This window comes from Ambystoma mexicanum, chromosome 6p (genome assembly GCF_040938575.1).
Source record: "Ambystoma mexicanum isolate Mex_15411 chromosome 6p, UKY_AmexF1_1, whole genome shotgun sequence".
Classification (NCBI taxonomy): domain Eukaryota; kingdom Metazoa; phylum Chordata; class Amphibia; order Caudata; family Ambystomatidae; genus Ambystoma; species Ambystoma mexicanum.
In genome coordinates this window covers 648,093,110-648,112,526 of record NC_090935.1, presented here as the reverse complement: position 1 = coordinate 648,112,526, position 19,417 = coordinate 648,093,110, and the positions used below count along the sequence as shown (strand labels likewise).

The 19,417-nt window shown below is 49.6% G+C and overlaps 1 protein-coding gene across 2 annotated transcripts in view; it reads left to right on the top strand.

The window, feature by feature from the left end:
- The window catches only part of TNPO1 (transportin 1), a 1,970,728-nt gene that overhangs the window by 669,583 nt on the left and 1,281,728 nt on the right, over window positions 1–19,417 (top strand). For both annotated transcript variants that reach the window (XR_011280658.1, XM_069627508.1), the window contains exon 8: window positions 13,856–13,974. Coding sequence is in view for 1 of the 2 variants with exons in the window: in XM_069627508.1 (XP_069483609.1) it covers window positions 13,856–13,974 (119 nt within the window). In the remaining variant the exon portion in view is untranslated. The remainder of the gene's footprint in view (window positions 1–13,855; window positions 13,975–19,417) is intronic.

Sequence of the window (19,417 nt, the reverse complement as noted above, 5' to 3'; positions counted from 1 at the left end):
CTCATTGAAGTCACCAGCCCAAATTGTTTCCTCTTGTTGCCCCCCTCCACCCCCACTCCCAGCTGCTGGTTGAGCCACTCTAGGGTTGCAACTGTCTTGGTTGGGTCCATAGTAGTTGATTAGGCTCTATAGGAGACCCTGGAACATGCCTCTTACTATCAGTCCCCTCTGTGTCATTAATCTTATAGGTTGAACCCCTCTGTTCCCTGAATTAGAGTGCACACTCCCCTCGCATGCATAAGATGAGCAATATCGGTGGCAACCCCACATTTTGGCAAAGTTCGATTCAGCTTCGGGGGTTAGGTGTGTCTCCTACATAAATGCTACTCCCACACGGTGGCACTGTAAGTAGAGAAGGACCCTGCAGGGTTTTGACAGGCAGTTTAGCCCCCTCACATTCCATGCGAGGCATCTAATCGATCCCATCATGGCTCAGGTTATTGCGCTCCTAGATCTGACTCCCATTATCAAATCTATGTGTACCCTGGACAGTTTTTTCGGACTTGCCCTGTAATACAACCCAAAATGACCAATGTAACGTAATGCTTCCTCTCTTCCTGTGTCCCCCCTGTCTCCCTCCCCCGCTGACAACCCCAACCTGTCAGTAATACGTATCCTCCCTGCCCCCTTAAAGCCGGCGTCCCCAACTTGCCAGCATGTGATATTGTTAACCTTGCATCTGCTTGGATGGCAGCCAGAGATCCGACATGTTTCTACACTTGCCGCAAAAGGGTCCCTTGTCGAACCCTCAGTGTCTTACCCTATGTTCAGTCTATTTCTGGCATTTGTGCCTACCTCTTTGCAGGATCAGTCATTATTGCCCCTGGGTCTTGGGCTACGTGGCAAGTGTTCAAGAAAGGAGTTTGCCTCCGCTGGGGTGGTGAAGAAGAGTGTGCGCTCCTCGTGCTCTACCCGGAGTTTAGCCAGGAACATCATGGCATAGAGAATGCCCCTCTCCCTCAACCTTTTCTTCACATCAATCCAATCTTGACGCTTGGACCTTGTCTGAGAAATCCAGGAAGATCTTGATCATGTCTCCTCTGTACGTGAGGGTACCCTTCTCTCTCGCTTTCTGCAGTGCTACGTCTCTGACATGATAATTTTACATTCTTGCAATTCACGGCCGGGGCGGTGCTCCTGGAATTGGCCTTCTGCCACCTGGTACACTTTTGTGCTCTTTCCACTATGAAGAAGTCCGAGAAGGCATCCAGGCCAAGTGCCTCTCTTGGGATTTCCTCAACCAGTTGCTCCATGGCCCTAGGGTCTGCTGCCTCCGACACTCCAATTATGCGCAAATTGTTCCTCCTGGACTATGATTCCAGGTTGTCCTGTTTTTCATTGAGCTCCTTCATTGTTCTTTTGATTTGCTGCAGGTCGCGCAACGTCTCTGCATCCTCAACTGTCGATATCCTTCCTTTCGCTTTATCCAGCCTCTCTTTGTCCAGGCGGACCTGCATGTGGTCTACTTTCCATGTTAATGTGTCAATTTTGCCATCGAGGGACTGGATGCTGCTCTGCAGCTGGCTGAACATTTCTTTCATATCCTGTAATGCGGTCGAGGTATCCTGGGTTAGTTGGGGGGGGGGGGGGGAGGGAAGGGGGAGATCTCCTCCTATTGATGGCTCCATGAAGTTTAGCTTGTTGCTTCCCGCTTTTGTTCGCCTTATCCATCTTCAGAGTCATTGCTGTCTGCTTGTGTCTTACTTCCCTGGATCAGTGCAACCCGTGGCTTGTGTTTACTCCCTCACTTGGGGAGTGCCGGTCGCTGATTTTGACCGTCTTTGGGTATGAAGTGTTGCAAGGGGGACCTGCACGTTTGATGTTGTCTTTCCCGCCTCCTCCCTCGTCCGGTGGTCACAGTAGGCTGAAAGCCTTCTTCCACGTTGTGACTTGTTAGTCTGTGCCCTTAATCCTCAGCGTCGCTCCTCGTGGTAGATGTATCTCGGGAGCCTCTCTGGGTTCTTTGTGATTGCCCTTTGCAGGTTCCAGTGGTCAGGCCGTGGGTGTGCGTTCCTCGTAGAGCGGTTCTCCGCTTTGCCCCAAGTTGCGAGGGATGTTCAGATATCCTCTGTCAATTATTCCTGGTGTAAGGGTGGCACATTTCGGATATTGAGTGAGTTTGAGGTGCTTGCCTTTTCGTTCATTAGTGTCAAAAGTGCTGGACCCCCTCCCTCTCTGTGCAGATGGCAGTATGACGTGTTTGCAGGGTTTACTGCTTCTTGTCATTTGAGGTGGTTGTCGCACCTTTCTTGCGCCTGCTGAGTTCTCTGTTGGTTGCACAGTCCCCTTTCGAGCGGGGGGGGGGGGGTTGTTCACCAGGGGCAGGGGTGGTGCATTTCCACTTTCTGCGATTTATTTTTCCGCCCCGCACCAATGTCACATTTTTTATGTTCAGGGACGTGACTCTGCTCCCTGCCTGGAAGAGTCTAGTGTTGTTGCTCCCTCCACAGGGCCAATCCGTTGCCTGCGCAATGCACAGATTTGTATTATTTCATATCGCTTGGGAAGGGTTCCAGCAGTGGAACGTATCCCGGCCTAGGTCTCGCTTTGTCTCCACTTTGTCCGTTTACGGGCGCATCTATGCCAGTGTGGTAGTTGGCGCACCAGCTCATGGGATCTTGGGGCATTGATAGACTATCAGCTGTCTGCTGCCTCCCACGGAGTTGTGCACTGCTACCAGTGCTCCGTGGTTTGGTGTTGACCCTCTTGAAAATCCCAATGATAAGGGTTGTTTGTTGGGCCTGCCCAGTGAGGGGCCTTAAGGTAAGGCAGCAGCCTGGATGTTTGGCTAAGAACGCCAAGCCCGCGAGCTCACCAGGGCCACCGATGCTTCCCAATAATTTCTGGTAGGGAGGGGAGAGCGTATGCCCTGTGGCGATTGTTGCTGAGTGACGCTGTCCCTGCTTGCCGAGGGACACTGTCCCTACAGCTCACTTCATGGGCAGCTCCGTAGATTGTCCGGAGTCTGGGTGGCCTCTGGGCCGGAACCGCGTTGGTGGCGGTATCTAGTGTGTCCAGCTGCACTTGCAGGGGGCCCGGTCGGAAATGCGTCCGTGCTCTTCACTGCGGGAGCCAGCCGCCACCTCCCTCCACTTATTTCTCCCCAGCTTTGCTGCACTCTGTTGCGGGGATGTGTTCACTTCACGTCTCAGCGCTGGCTCAGCACGCGTTGCTCTTGAGGGGCCGTTGGAGGGCCCTCTGCCTCCCCCAAGCCTTGTTGGTGTTCGCACCTCTTCGCTCATCTGCGCAGGTGGCTCGCATCCCTGGCCCTTCAGGTTAGTTCCTCAGACCAGGTTAAGGCTTCCCTGGGGTGGTCCTGGAGTAGGTGTATCCCTCGCTCACTCCGTCCAGCCAGCTCTAGAGCAGGCAGCAGGCTGCAGTGTTTATCCAAGTTCGCCTCGCGTGTCCGGGCTGCAGCTCCGCCTACCTTGTTTTGGGGTCTCGTGGCTCAGCTTCTCCCGTCATATTCCTCTGCAATGCTGTGAGGCTGCAAACTTCGGTTGGGTGTGCCTGGGATCTTATAGTAGCATTCCGCAAGTTTCTTGCATTGGTCGGGGTCAACTAACGGCAGGATTATGTCCGGATATTTGCTTCTGTGTAGAGCTCATTGGCTCGCGGCCATCTTGGTCGGGCTCTCTAGCACCCCCCTGCCCCCCCACATCCTGACCATGTTAATGTTAATTATTTCTTATAAGGCTCAACTCGCACGTAGACCTCGGTGCACAGCAAGTAAGAGAGCTCAGTAGAGGGACGCAAAGGGTAGACCAGGTAGACGCAGGGGTTGATGGGCACTAGTCATTGGAGTTAAAGAAATGTTTTAAGTGAGCAGAAAAACAGGGAGAGAGTTCCAGAAACATGGGTCAACAGATTCCAAGCTAGTGCCGCCAATGTGGGCAAGCTTGTAAGGAGCCTGCGTAAAGTTATTGGAGTTGTTAGATTGTAGAACCCGAGATGACTATCAATTCTTTCAAGTAAGATGTGGCATTGTCTGTGAGGCACTTATGATTGAGGGAAAGTACCTTGAATGCAATTCAGTTCTTAACAGGAACCCAGTGTATGGACGGGCTTCAGTGACATGGCTATTTCTCGAGATACCATTTAATGCACGAACAGCATTATTCTGAACCACCTGTAAGTAAAGTAGATTGGACCGAGATACCAGCCAAGAGGCAGTTGCTATAGTCAAGTTTGGAGTTGACCAGGGCACCAGCAAGAGCTGCAGTGTTGGTGGATAAGAAAGGTTTGATTTATCTGATAAGGCATGTTGTATAGGTGCAGGAGTACTTCAGCTGGCTGACATGTTTATGTTGAGATTGGCATCTAAATGAACGTTGAGGGTCTTGACCTAGGGGCTGGTCTGAATTGTAGTACCCGAGATGTTAAAAGCTGAATAGCTGGAATCCAGTTTGGCAAGACATTGAGTACCACCAACAAGCATCTCAGTTTTATTGCCATTGAGGGCAAGATAACTTTTGGTCCTCCAGTCTTCAATAGTAGCATAGATAGAAGTGATTTTAATGAGGTCCAATTCATAATTGCCAGTCAGTTTGATCACCCGAGTGTCATCGGCATAGTTGGTATAACTCAAGCTGATGCTGTCAAGAAGGTCAAAGAGAGGGCAAATGTATAAGTTAGAGAGTGGAAGAATGAGATGCACCCTGAGGGACACCACATCGCAGCAATTGGATGTGAGTTTTGCAGCCCCCTGAGGCAACACAAGCAGAACTCGGACCTAGAAATGAGGAGATCCAACATAAGGCGTTGTTGTAGCAGTTTGTGATAGTTCCTAGTCTTTCCAGCAGCAGAGAGTGATCGAGATCAAAAGCTGCGGAGAGGTCTAGGAGCATTAAGAGGTCAATCTGTCCTGAGTCCACAATATGGCACAGGTTAGCTTTTAAGTCAACCAGAGTGTTTTCAGTGCCATGTGATGCGCGAAAACCGGACTGTAGCCCAGTAAATGATTATTTTCGATGTGTTGCTGTAGTTGACTGTATGCGACTTTGTCCAAACTTTTTAACAAACTGTAACAGTAATAGGGCGATGATTGATTGTCCGCAGAGGCAGGATCAAGAGTCGCCTTTTTTAGAACTGTTCTTGTGTTTGAATCCAAGAGGGGACTAAGCTTGGGGAAGGGGAACCCTGAGAGCCCTAACGCAGCGGAATACCTATTGTTTTTGTGATCCTGAAGAAATATAAACTTGGGGAAGGGAACCCAGAGAACCTTGGAAAGGAACTGTTGTATATTTCTTTTGATTATGTTTTGGAACCTGGAAGAGCTAACGCTTGGGGGGGAAGTGAATCCCAAGGAACTTGAGACATTTGAAAGTGTAGACTGCAACACAAACTATGGAGAAGGTCTGATAACCAGCCCTTTTTTTGATTGAACTAAATTTTTTGTGAAGCTGACCACCCGACACCTGGTGAGAAAGTCACCTGAAACCAACCTTGGTTTCCCATTTTCTGTTGAACCACTATTTTACCTTTTTGACTTCCTAACACATTTGTGTAAAGGGTGAGGGCAAGCATAGGTTTAGACAGATTGTTTTGGACTCTCAAACATCAACGGACCTTAGAAACACCAGTTATGGGATCCATCCCTTTAGAGTTGGGGCCAGTTAGGAATTACACCAACCAAGCAACCTTAGTAAATAAAGGTTTTGAAACTAAGATCTTTGAGTCTGTCTCTTGATACCATGCCTGTCTCACACAACCAACAGAGTGAAAGGGGCTAGGCAGGACCTTAAGTACCACTGTAAAAAGGGTCTGCCCAATAATCAGCTCACAATTGCTAGAGGGGGCTACAAGCAAAGGGCCAGTATGGTTGGTCCCACTGACGAACCATACTGGCTGGTAAGGATCGCTACTCAGATTAGACAACCCATACTGGAAGTGAGATGGTAAGAATACAGACCTACATCAGTGTCGGCCAGTATGGCAATGTGGGCGGCTTGCAAAGTGTCCACATGGTTAGATTGGTCATGTTGTGCCTTTCACATGGTTGCCCGGAACAAAGATGAGCCCTGAGATACAAAATGGCAAACTGCATTCAAAAAAACATTAATGCCCAATGGCTACCAAAAAGGTACATTGTGCTACCAATGTGGTACAATGGCTTGCATCTCTGAAGCCAAAGCTGAAGTACACCTGTCACCAACCTACTCCCTAAAACCAATGTAGGTGACCTAATCACCCTCTGGCAAAAATAGGTGCCTCGGACAGCTTCATGTCCTGCTGTCCACCCAAAAAAATGAAAATGGGGAGATGGGTAGCCAAGAGTGGTTAAACGTGGAACTACATAGGAATTCTGTCTTCAGAGGGCAAACTGAATACTACTGTAATTTTTTCTGTCCACAAGTGCCCATCCCTTAATATTAAGGTTTACAAGGCGGACCTATGTACTGTGATGAATCCAATGGAGTCATCATTGATTCCCCAGTGGTAACCTGCCCCCATACCCCCCCCCTATATGGCCAGGGAATGGGAACCGCTACCGGATCCTTACCCTGGGTGAGGTTTTCTGAGTGAGATTCACATCGGAGGAGACTACCGCAGAGAGATTTTGGCTTCATTGGTCAAGACTCTGTATTCCTCCCTTCTCCGCTTTTCCCTTGAAGACCCTTTCATACCAGAGTTTCCAACTGCCAATTGTCGTTCTAGTCGGTCCTCTACCTTTGGCCCAAACACCCTTAACTCACACATACCATCCTCTGTTTCTAATATGCTTTATTTGTAATTTATATTTTATTTATTAATATACATGTAGCCAAATTTGACGTTGCATACGTACACGACTATATTCTCTTGTTTAACATGTTTTCTTAAAACAGTCGCGTGACAAAAGCAGAGATAAGGGACTGCAATCTCAATCCACTGTTTAAAGATGACTGAAATAAAAATGACTATGCTTTATTGTAAGCATCCTGAGTAAAACTATTTGAAAAATAGAAGCCACCCATGGACTCCAACTCCCATAATCACTCTGGTATGAGGAGGAGGAGAATGAGAGTTTGTGCAAAGTGACCAGTGCCCAAAGTACAACGCACAGGCTAGTTTCTCAAAGCCTACATTGGTATGGACATTTAAAGAAGGTGACGCATTCAAAAGTCAAGCAGTGCAGGAGAGGACGGTACTCTCCAGGCAGAGGCTCGCGAGCGTAGACACAAAAGGTTACCGGGGACAGAGGGAGGGACACTGCAGACTAGCAGGAAAAGCTGTGGAGACACGAGGAGCTGAGCAGAAGCTCCTGGGTGACGTGCCGCTCGTGGAATCAGTGTTTGTCTAGAGAGGAAGCCAGCGTGTGACCGTGGAGCCGCACGGAACGCTGGAGAGACCTCTGCTGACTCCAGTTTGGAAAGCAAACTAAGCAGCTGCTCCACAAAGGCGTGGGCAGAGTCGCAGACGCAGGAGAGATCAGTGAGTCTACCCAAAGCAGAAAAAGAGCTTAAGAAGATTTGAATGCAGTCAAGACAAAGTATTATCGCAACACCCAATAAGAAGAATGTTTGTATGCAGATAAAACACATTGCCAAAACAAACCCCAATCCAATACAGGTGCATGAGATGCCAGTGTGGGGGAGACATTTTAGCAAGTGCTTCCATAGGCAAATATACCTCACTGAATAGGACATTTTTCTTTAACTATGGAACAGTGAATCAATTAAAAAGTTCTGGCAGGCAAGTACACCAGGCAGTTGAAGTTACTTAAAGATTCCTGGCATGAGAGTATACCAGGGTATCTGAAAGTAACTATTAAAGAAACCCGGGCAGGCGAGTATACCAGGTGTATGAGACTGACAGAAGATTCCTGGCAGGGGAGTACACTAGGGAATCGGCAGAGTGAAGGAACAAATCTTATGGAGCAACTGTCGCAAAATTTGTGATTTTGTGTCTAGTGAAGGAACTATTAATTAAAGTGGAACTTTTGCCATCAAATTCAAGAAACAAGGGGAAGGGAACCACCCCCTGCATACAAGGGTCTTTACCTTGGAGAACATTTTTTCTGGAGTCATTACATTTTTGGTTTTGAACACTTTGTCAACACCAAGAAAGACATTTCCTTGCACCCTTTGTTTTAGTGTGATGGTCAGCATAGGACGTTTTGGACAAAAGGATGGATTTTCAGATATTGACTTCCTGACATAGACTAATTCTTAGTTTTGATTTTTAGGTAGGGAAATTCCTGCTTGAATAGGGCCATTTAGTCAGTTTCCCAACTCTGTTTTTTTTCTTCAATAAATGTCTATGCTTTATAATATGAATACCCGGTCTCTGACTCTTTTATAACACATCAGAGTACATTGTGGACAGAAGTACAAACATACACAAGAGTGAACTCTTGGGGTGGGGAAAGCCCACATGGCTATTTTGGTTTAAGCAAGAGATTTTCCACAGTAATGGGTAATACTGTAACGTCCAGTCCCCTTTCCTCCATACTGCATGGGCGTCTGTTCGAAGGGACGGGAGGGAACCTTTTTCACCAGAAAAAACCTTCTTCCCCTTTAAATTTAGCTGCGCGTGCGGCCCTGGCAGCATGCGCTGCTCTGATTTCGCCCTCCGGCGCCACACCTCAGTCCCCTTTTCCGCGTCGACGGGAACGGGACGAATTTGCAAGCGCTCCTGGGTTTGGCTTCGGCCATGTAATTCCACGCGCGGTTACTTCTTCTCTTCTGTCTTTTTTTGTTTCTTTATCATTCAGGTACTCGGTCCTCAGGCCTCCCGCGCCTCCTCGGCGCATGTCGACTTCTACAGGGTTCAGCAGGTGTCCATCCTGCGACAGGTTCTTCCCGACTAAAGACCCCCACGCCATCTGCCTATGGTGCCTTGGCCCAGACCACGGCTGTCAAGCTTGTACCGCGTGAGACTTGCTTTCCTCGAGGTCTCTGAAGAACAAACTAGCCAGGTGAAGGGAGCTCTTCCAGAGGACCTAAAGTCTATCATCGATCCAGGCCCAAGGTAGGGACACTCTTTTCCCATGAACGCCGTAATCGAGACTCCTTCCCAAGGTCAGTAGATCCTCCCGGTGACGGTGCTGAGGGACTGGAAGGTTCTTTTACCGGGGCTTTACCCGAGGGGCTACGCCCTAGTAGCGGTACAATGTCCGAGGGGGCGCCTATATGCAGTTCTATCGGCAGATCCGACAAGGGCGAAATTTCTACCGGGCTTCGGCCTGAGGACCAGGGTAGACCCCATGATCCACACTTGAGTCCTGGACCGGGCAGGGCCCAGTGAGTCGAGCAACACGACACAGGCACGTGGAAGGCAGGTTGACAAAATGGCCACCGTGCCAGAAAATCCAGACATCCGGCCGACTCCTTTCCAGGGAAGGCAGCAGGTGGAGGAACGTGTGTCATGGTGGGACTGGTGTCAACCAGATATGTGGCTTACAGCTTACCCTTCCTTCGCAAGGCAGGTTCCTGCTGCGTCCAAATGGGCAGGGCACACTGGCTCTAGCAGCATCTCGCTACCCCGTCAATAAATCGCCTACCACCACTCCGACCTGCGAGGAAAGGTTCTTTGAACGGTTCCTCGGTCTCATGAAATCTCCACGGATGGGGGACGTCCTCAGGTACGCCATCAGGGACATGCTCCCATCAATGGCTCTGGCACCGCAGGCCCCGTTACAGACGCCCCAGGTACCGGCTCAACCTCCGGTCCAGGCGCTTCCGCAACAGCCTCAGCCTCCAGTCTCCACAACACAGCTCCCACTCCTCTCCTCTGGTCCCTGGCCAACAGGACCCTCAGACGGACAGATGAAGAGGACAACCCCGACATGCCATCTTCAGCCAAGGACTTCCAAGAACGTCTGGCAGAGTGCTTGGGCCTTCCTCAACCCGAGGTCGAGCAACAAGCAGAGGGGGTCCTCTCAGAAGTCGTCGCGCTACGTCCCGTGACCAGAACAGGGATCCTGATGCAGAAGGACATAGTTGCCTTGGCCAAGAAGGGTTGGCGCAAGCCTCACTCAGTCCAGCCAGTGAATAAGCGCCTGGGCGCCAAGTACAGGCAGATGGAGGGGGATGCACTCTTTCTATCGGCCCATCCTCAGCCACACTCCTCTGTGATCTCTGCGGCATCACTATACTCCAAGCCTCCATCGTCCTCAGCCACCTCCTCTGCGGCGCTGCTAGGCAAGGAGGAGAAGATCTCGGAGGCATACGTGTAGAAGCTGTATTCCAACGCACCCTTGCACCTTCGTCAAGCCAACGCGAATGCCATGCTGGCCGCCGTTAACCAGAGGCTCTGGCGGGAAATTGCTGATTCACCCCTAGAGCTTCCGGCACAGAGCCAATCCCGATTCAAGGGGGGATTGGCAGAGGCCAAGATGGTGGTGCAGGACATCATGTAGTCCACTGTGGCCCACTTTGACACCTCTGACCGTGCCATCTGCATTGCCAAGGATATGCGAAGAACGGCCTGGCTCTGTGCTACGAAATTCAACTGGGTTGTCCAGGATCGCATCTTAGATCTTCCGTTCGAAGGGGGTGACCTCTTCCACTCCACAACGGACAAGGAGCTGGACAAAACGAAAACCGCTCACAAACTGCCAAGTCTTTATCCATCTTGACAAAGACCACACCCAAAACATACACCTGGTCACAGCAGCGCTCTGACAAGGGGCATACATACAGAGGGTTCCACGGCTTCCAAGATCGGAGGTCCAGGCAGCCTGACTGTTCGCCGACTCAACATTAGCGCAGACAACAAAAAGGTGGCTGGGGGAAAGGGCATTTTCCAGTCCCCCTCCTCCGCAACAGCCTCAGAGGGAAAGAAGGCATGACACGCCCCTCCGGGTCCACTTATCTCCAGTGTGTTGGGGGGGGGGGGGGCAGGCTTGCTCTCCATACACTTCTGGTACCAGTATTTTGCGGATCCCTGGATATTTCTGTAGTCTCCATGGGGTACTGCCTCCCTATCCCAGCTTCTCCTCCCTCCCCTCCACACCCACAGGTTGGGACAGCAACTCTTTTGGTGGAGAGCCGGTCGCTCATCCAGAGCCAGACAGTGGAGGAAGTCCCTGCCTCCCAGAGAAGCTTGGGCTTTTACTCAAGGATTTTTGCCATTCAGAAGAAGAACTAGGCGGCCTGAGAGTTGTGCTGGACCTTTCCACTCTCAACCTCTCCCTACTGCTACAAAAATTCAAGATGGATACGCCAGCTTTGATTGCGGAGACTTTGTGCAAGGGAGACTGGATATGCTCCCTGGATCTGAAGGATGCGTACCTACACATCCCAATCTGGCAGCCTCATTGTTCTTTTCTACGATTTAGGATCATGGGCTACCATTTCCAATACATGGTGCTTCCTTTCGCCCTCAACTTGGCTCCCAGGGTCTTTACCAGGCTGATTAACACGGTGGCGACCCTCCTCAGGTCGCAAGGCCACCACATCTACTCTTATCTCGACGACTGGCTCGTTAGGGCGACATCTCCGGAAGCAGTGCACCATACTTCCACACTCTTATGAACACACTGCACGAGATGGGGTTTTCACTCGACCTCAAGTCGCAGCTGCAGCCCATGCATATAGTGACCACCTTGGGTCTCATCTGGGACACGTCCTCATCTCGCAGCTGCAGCCCATGCATATACTGACCACCTTGGGTGTCATCTGGGACACGTGCTCCGAGAGTTTTCTTCCCTTGGAGGACAAGATCATGGCCCTCAAGAGAGCCACCGCACACTGCTTCAGCAGAGAAGGGACCTCGGCCTGTTACCAATACCTACTGGGTCTCATGGCAGCAGTCCTCTTGGCCGTCTCCCACACAAGACTCAGGATGAGGATACAGCTGCACTTTGCAGCCTCTTGAAACTAGGAGCGGGGCTCTCAGTCAGAGATGATAAACATTCCTCCATCACTTCACCCGGACCTCACATGGTGGTCCAGGGACTGCAACCTTCAGCTGGGCAAGCCTTCCCAGCAACCTACCCCGCAGGTCACCATCACCACTGACTCCTCTCTCTCGAGATTTTGGGGGGGCACCCTGGACATCCACTGCATCCATGGCACCTGGACCCGGCAGGAGTACCACATCAATTGGCTGGAACTGAGGGCTATCTGGCTGGTGCTCAGACCCTTCCTTCTGGTTATTGAGGGCATGGTCGTCCTCTTTCAGACAGACAACTCGACCAGCATGTTCTGTGTCAACAAGCAGGGAGGTACCATAGTTCTCTCCCCCCCCACAACCCCGCCACCCCCCCCCCCCACTGTGCAGGCTCGCAGTCAGCATGTGGGAATGGGCCCTGTAGAAAATGTACTTCACGGCTGTCCACCTGCTCGGGGGAATCCAACTTGGAGCGGGCTCAGCAGATTGGGGGTGGACAACTACGAGTGGCAGTTGAACGACCTAGTGCTACAGGAAATCTTCTACAAATGAGGACATCCCCAGGTGGACCTCTTTGCCTCAGGAGACCAAAGCAAGTGCCAACTGTTTGCTTCCTGGCAGGGTTAGGGCCCAGGCTCCTTGGGCAATGCATTCCATATTCAGTGGGACGGCATATGCCTTCCCGTCCACTCCACTGATACACAAGTTGATATGCAAGACCAGGTAATCTCGCCACCTCAGCATCATTCTAATGGCACCGTGGTGGCCGGCCAGGCCATGGTTCTTGGAGCTGTTCAGTTTCTCGGGAGGCTGCTCATTCGCCTCCTGACGGGCCCAGCACATCTTCTGGCACAGCAGGGGGGCAGGGTCATCCACCCAGTGCCACAGAAAGTAGCCCTCACAGCGTGGTCCCTGAACTGGTCACGCTAGGTCACCTCAGCCTCTCGCAGGCTAATCTAGAGATCATACAGGGCGCCAGGAGCAAGTCTACCAGGCCCCGGTTTAAGAGCAAGTGGACCAGGTTCTGCCACTGGGCAGACTCTAAGGGTTTCAACCCCCTTGCATGACGTGCTCTCCTTCTCGGCGCAGAGCCAAGGCAACGGCCATTGCTTTCCAGCGGCATGTACCCTGGCAAGTCATAAGCAGGGCAGCCACATGGCCTCCCGTTCGGCTTTCTGCAAGCACTACTGTTTGGTTGCGGGTTCTAGAGCAGATGCCGGCTATCGGACAGGCAGTTCTTAGAAACCTCTTTGTTTAAGGATGGTCTCCTTTCCACCCTGGGGATTCACTCAGTTGTAATCCCCATGCAGTATGGAGGAAAGGGGATGGGAGGTAAGAGTAATTATAAGTTACTCACTAATGTACCCTTTCCTCCATACGTCCCACCAACCTACCCCCCGCCCCTTAATAAAACTGGTTTCATTAGGCAATGTTAATCTATTGTCGACTCGTCTATGGGGACTGAGGTGTGGCGCTGGAGGGCGTAGTCGGGCAGCGCATGTCCCAAGGCTGCACCCCGGGATGCCTCTTAATCTAAAGGGGAAGGTTTTTTCTGGTGAAAAAGGTTCTGTTTCCCGTCTCTTGGATGGGACGCCCATGCAGTATGGAGGAAAGGGGACCGTTGGTCACTACGGTGAGTAACTCATAATAAATACCTTCAATCACAAACCTATAGGTAATTAATTGAATTTCATTTTCAAGCACCTAAAGAAAAATCACTTATCTGGTGAATGTATGATTTTGCAAAACCCCTTTATTTGTATTCAAGTTTTTCTCATCTGTCACTGTTGGCACAGAACGGAGAATAAAATGCAACTTTCCTCACTTTAAAACACTTGGTTGTCACAAACGCCAGTACAATGTAGCAATTCAGACTAGTCCCGAGAGAATTTGCTCTATATGCCTCATTGAGTTGCAATAGTTAGATTGGACCCAGCATACAACAACCTTCTTTAGTCCTTTACTGTTCTAGTTATCATTTGTTTGTCTTTTTCTGCACAATAGTTACATCTCTGGTTTTGTGTGTGGTGTTTTGCAGTACATGCTACAAAGAACGCAGGACCAAGATGAAAATGTTGCTTTGGAAGCTTGTGAATTTTGGCTGACTTTGGCGGAGCAGCCCATCTGTAAAGATGTACTGTGTCGGCACCTTGCAAAGTAAGTTTCTATTTACGCCTTCCATTTCTGGCTATAAATTGCAGTATGATTTTTCGATTTTCCCTTTCGACAACTCCTAAAAAATCCATGCACACAATTGTATGTTATGATCTACCAAGTTTCTTTGTGAAGTGCATTGCTTTCTGGAACTAGGTCTGAAATTTTCAGTGTAAATACTGATGCCCATTAGGGATTTGTTAGCATCGCCTAATATCCATGGGGGAAGCCTTCAACTTGTTGGTCTAAATAAGGAAGTGCTCTTCTTTGAAGGGTGATTCTGTTTAATCCTCATGTCAATTCTCAGTAAGTTGCTACTGAATGTGCATTTGGTTCAATAGGCTAAGAAGACTTCTACCAGTTCTCTCTTAGTTGCTAATCCTTCACCATTTCTACATTTTCATTACGGGTTAAGTTTTCCTCTTGACGGAGAGGTTTGAGAGAAGTTTATACCAACCCTATCCAATTTATCGAAGTGATCTTGGACACTTTAATGGGCAGGTGATTAACGCCTGAGGGCAAACTGGCGAACATCTACAAGATAGTCAACATTTTTCAACCACAGACGAGAGTTTCAGCCTGGGCTTTTCTGTGCTTGCTGGGCTTTATGGCATCCTGCATCCTTAGGGTGCCAGAAGCCAAACTGCGCACTAGATTGCTGCAATGGCTTCTGAGCTCACAGTGGTTGTAGTTTCAGGGACAAACATCGGACCACCTTCTGGTCTCCAAGAGTGTGTCTGGAGACGTACAGTGCTTGTCTGTGAAAGACAACCTCTTGAAAGGGTTGTTTCGTCAACCTTGGCCACAGGTGACCCTAGTCATGGATGCACACCTGAAAAGCTGGAGCACTCTCAATACCTTAGTGAGCGGATTGTGGTCCCCATAAGAATGCCTCAAGAACATCTGTCTCTTGGAGCTGAGAGCGATCAGGCTTGCCCTGGTTGCTCCCCCTTCCATTCCCCCCACCCCCTTGTGAAGGGCAAGAAGGTATTGATCCTGATGTACACCAGTGTGGCTGTGTATACCTCGACAAGCGGACCAACACCACTGTAGCTATGTGTACCTCGACACTTGAGGGGTCATGCATACAGTAGTCTCCGCACTAGGGATATTCCAAACACACCCAGTCGACGTACCTTTTCGACATTTGAAAACATGTGCAATACTCTGTTCCTACCACAAGATGTCGGCCTATGCAAAGCATTTGAATCTAAGCAGATGCAAACATCAGAAATATGATTTTGCTAAGTAATGTATGCCACACCTCAACAAGCGGGGTGGTGTTGGCTCCTAGCCTCTGTGCAGAGAATCAATGTGATTGTGGTTCTGGGCTCTGGAGAACAGTGTAGAACGTACTGCCGGGTGCACTGAGCAGACAAGCTTCAACTTCCCACGAGTTGGAGCTCTGTCAGGTTCTGGAGGAGATCTTTTACCTGCTGTCCAGTCTTAGTTTCGAAAAAATAGTTTCTACATGCAAAAGTTTCAACACAAAAGCATCGAAAAAAAAGTTTAGAAGGCATTTTTTTTCATGTTACAGGTTTGGGTTTTTTTCGTATAGAAAAAGGTTTTTTTCAAAAGAAAACGGGGGGGTGGGGGGGTTGCGGCGAACCCCTCCATTAAAAAATAAATAAATGCATTCAAAACTTTTGTATTCGATGCTTTTGTGTCGAAACTTTTGTATGTAGAAACTTTGACTGTCGAAACAGTCACTATAAACCCCTTTACCTGTGTGGTACCCCTTCAGTGGACCTCTTCACTTCCAGTGGGAACAGGAGGTGCACGTGTTTCTGCTCCATGGAGACACCTTGTCTGGGAGCTCTGCGGTGGGACGGGGACCTTGACAGTCGAGTGGGACTTTGACCTGCTCTGTGTTCCCTCTGATCCCAGTCATACCACTTGTTCTCAGAGTGCGCCTGTTCAGGACATGATAATCTTGATCACTGCGGACTGTCTGGAGAATGTAGTACCCAGAACTGCTGGACATGGCCACTGTGGCATATGCGCAGACGATGACCCTCATCACCTACTCAGGATGACGTTTATCAAGGCGCACTTAAATTGCGAGATGTTGTTGGCAATGAGTGATCACGGAATGGGGGCTGGGATGGAGTGCCGCAGTGTAGTAGTGGGTTATGGAGGGGATGCAGGGGGGAGGGGTGGTGTGTTACCAGAGTCTGAGGCATCTAGTGTCACCCTTGACAGGCATGTCACTATATTTGGAGTGTATCGTGGGTAAGTACTCTAGTAGGAATGCAGAGGTTGATTATCTTTTGTAGGCCGATGCACAGGCGAGAAAAGGGCGTTCTGGATGCGTGGGAGAGGAAGAATAAAGGGCGGTAGGAAACATGTGTGGTTGGGTTGGGGGGTGACAGAGTGGGTAGTTGGGAGGGGAAGTCGGAAGGGGTTTGGTTTAGGCGAAAGGGGTTGGGCGCTGATGTTGGGGAGAATTCTCTCTTGAGGCTGAATTTCCTAACCTAGTGAGTCCCCCAGCAGCTTTGCTGGATTTCTGGAGTTTGTTTTTTTCCCTCCTGCCAAGAGCGAGACTCTTTTTCTCCCACTCTTGGACATGATTAATGGTATTCCTTTGATTGGTAATGTGTTTTATGGGCTATGGGGTCCTTCACTCCATAGGGTCTCATGTGTTTTTCCTATGTGTGTTACACTGCACCCTCCGTGCAGTAACACAGGGGTGTCGTAGTGACACCCCACCATAGACTCCATACCCTGGGACTGACTACTGTCTCCCAGGGCATGTAAAGTCACCATTGGCTTTACTAGTCCCAAATTATTAACAGAAACCAGTACAATCCATCATATTGTGGACGTACTGGTCGGGGCAATTCGATTGCCCCGGGGTCTGTTAGTCGAGGGGGCACGTCTCCACCCCCTCCCCGATCGAGTTTTGGCTGGTGGCAGTGGAAACTACTTTTTATATTCGACCGCGATTATTTTCCTATGGGATTTTCCCATTGTTCGAGGCTACCAGCTTTCATTATTTAATTCTCATAGCCTCGAACATACCGCCGGTTTATTTAATTAATATTAATTCTCCGGTTGGTATTTTTTGCCAAGACTCGATTCTAAAATGGCGTTTGTGTTCTCTTCTGTGACTACAACCCAAGTCGAGCCCTTTGTTCCACTTTTTGGCTGGCTTCTCCACAGAAGCCTCCAAAAGTGGTGCCACTCTGTCTGGGTACCACAGGGGGTATGGGAGGGGGTTTGGGCACCCTGGACTGAGTTACCTTAGTAACTCAAGTCGCACTCTTGTGTGATTGGCCCAAGTGGTGAGCCGGCCGGCTCACCACTTAGCATGTTTGAGTGACAGCTAGGCTGAGTGAATGGGGGTTTTCTGCATAAAAGCAGGGCTTTGGGGACTGGAACTTCAGAAGTCGCCACAGGACCTGAGAATCCGACGAGGGAGAAGCTGAGCCGACCTACCACGACGACACCACCGGTGGGGCCCTGCGGAACCGACTCACCACTTCCCGACGACAGAGAAGATCTCCCGGCTGGAGAGGCTTCTTCCCCTGACTGGTGGGCACAACCAGTTTACCTTTCTTTCTTCGCACCCCAGCCCGGTTTGTGGTCGAACTGCCCGTGCCAAGCACCCCGGCGGCCGGATATCCACTCACCACTGAACCGCGAATCAACGGACCGCTCCTTGTACCTGAGAAACTCCGTGGCTGGTTTCTTCCCTGGCAGTGCAACAGGAACCCTGTCTTCCTCCACGACGAGATCCTCTCTTCCTCCGGACGAAGCACCGACTTGCACCCGCTGCCAGGAACAACTGCCCCCGCTGGAGCATTCTCACCACTTCAAGGTACCGTGTCCGCCAGGCCTCCCATTCTAAAGATTGCAACAAGGTAATAATAACTCCTTAACCTTCTGGACTGGGCTGGCTGCCTTGACCCTCTAACTGGTCCCTTTTCTTTGATCCAACTTCTTTTTGAACCATTACAAGACTTTTGTGCACTGCACCCGTGTGACCTTGGACACATTTCGTTTGGATCCTCTTAAAGCGGATCCGGCCTCTTAACTCTGAATTCACGGTTTTACTTTGCCTTCCTCTCTTGCTATGTTCTTGTAAAAGTGTTGGGATCTGTTTCACTTTGTTCAGTTTTTCTCTCCCTTTTAAAAAAACGAACTATTATAGAGTGCCATCTACGTTAAGCGCTCACCGCTGTCTGAAAATAAGTGGGGCTTTACTTAAGACTTGTCTAATATTCTTTTAAGGGAGTGTATATCTTTTAGTGACCGTGTTTTTGAATTGCTTACTATTAGTGCCTGGGTGTTTTTCTAGATGTGGTTTTAAATAAATAATTAAATCTCTTTTACACCAAGCCCTGGTCAGTGTTTACTTGTTCCATTGTGTGCTCTTGACCTATTGTGAATACTCTGTATACTGCCTAACTCTTCTTGAGGGAAGTCTGACTGCTCAGCCACAGCTACCAAGTGAATCTGTGTGGTACAGACTGCTACCAAGTGGGTTTACTGCCAAACACCTGTAGTCCTAAATCGTTTGCAGTGGTCCCAGAGGGAACTGCACAGGTTTCTGCCTAACAGCTGACAGTATGGATGGTGTAGGAAGTCGGTCCTTTGTGTTCACAAGTGCGAGGTAGGAGCGTGGGTGGGAGAAGTTTCTTGGCGCTTTACTGGTAAAGTGAGGGGGTTAGAAAGTATGTAGGGGATGGTCTGTGATCAACTAACATGTGGCAAATCGGAAGCTGCTGGCATGTTCAGCTATGCGGACCTACCTTTCGGGCGTGCCGGTGGGGGTAGGAGGCAGGTCTCGTGGGTATTTTAGACCTTGATCTGCGGTTGCAGTGTGTGCTGGATTGGCATGGTCGTCGTGTGCAGCGACCATGATGGATTGGAGCGGAGGTGTACATTTTCAGCTTGCTGCTGGCAGAGGGATCTGAACCCTTTTACTTGCTCCACATCCTCTGTGTGGATTTTATTCTGTCCTTGGCCTGATGGACATGCGTATACTGTGAAAAGGGTATCTTGCCTACATTTCGGTCTTCAAGAGTGTCAGGGAGAATTCTCATACATGGCCGATATCCCTTTCCTTAATGAGTCCCTCAGCAGCTTTGCTAGATCTCTAGGATTTCTTTTTTCCACCTGGTAAGAGTGAGCCTTTTTCCCACTCTTACATGTGTTTTGCTATGTGTATGTCTACTTTGTGTGATCTTGGGCACTGGAGCCTCACCTACTACAAGGCACCATATTTTTCATGTATGTTACACAGCATCTTCAGTGCAGAGATAGAGGCTTGTTTTTTAGACTTCACACCGACTCAATTTTCTGGGGCTGACTACAGTCCCCCAGAAAAGGGTAAAGTTGCCATTTTAACTTTACTAGAGTCACTTTAAACCACAGACCCAGTGCACCCCATCTTACATGGAGTATTGAAAAGGGTTAACTCTTATCCCTTTTTGTCTGTATC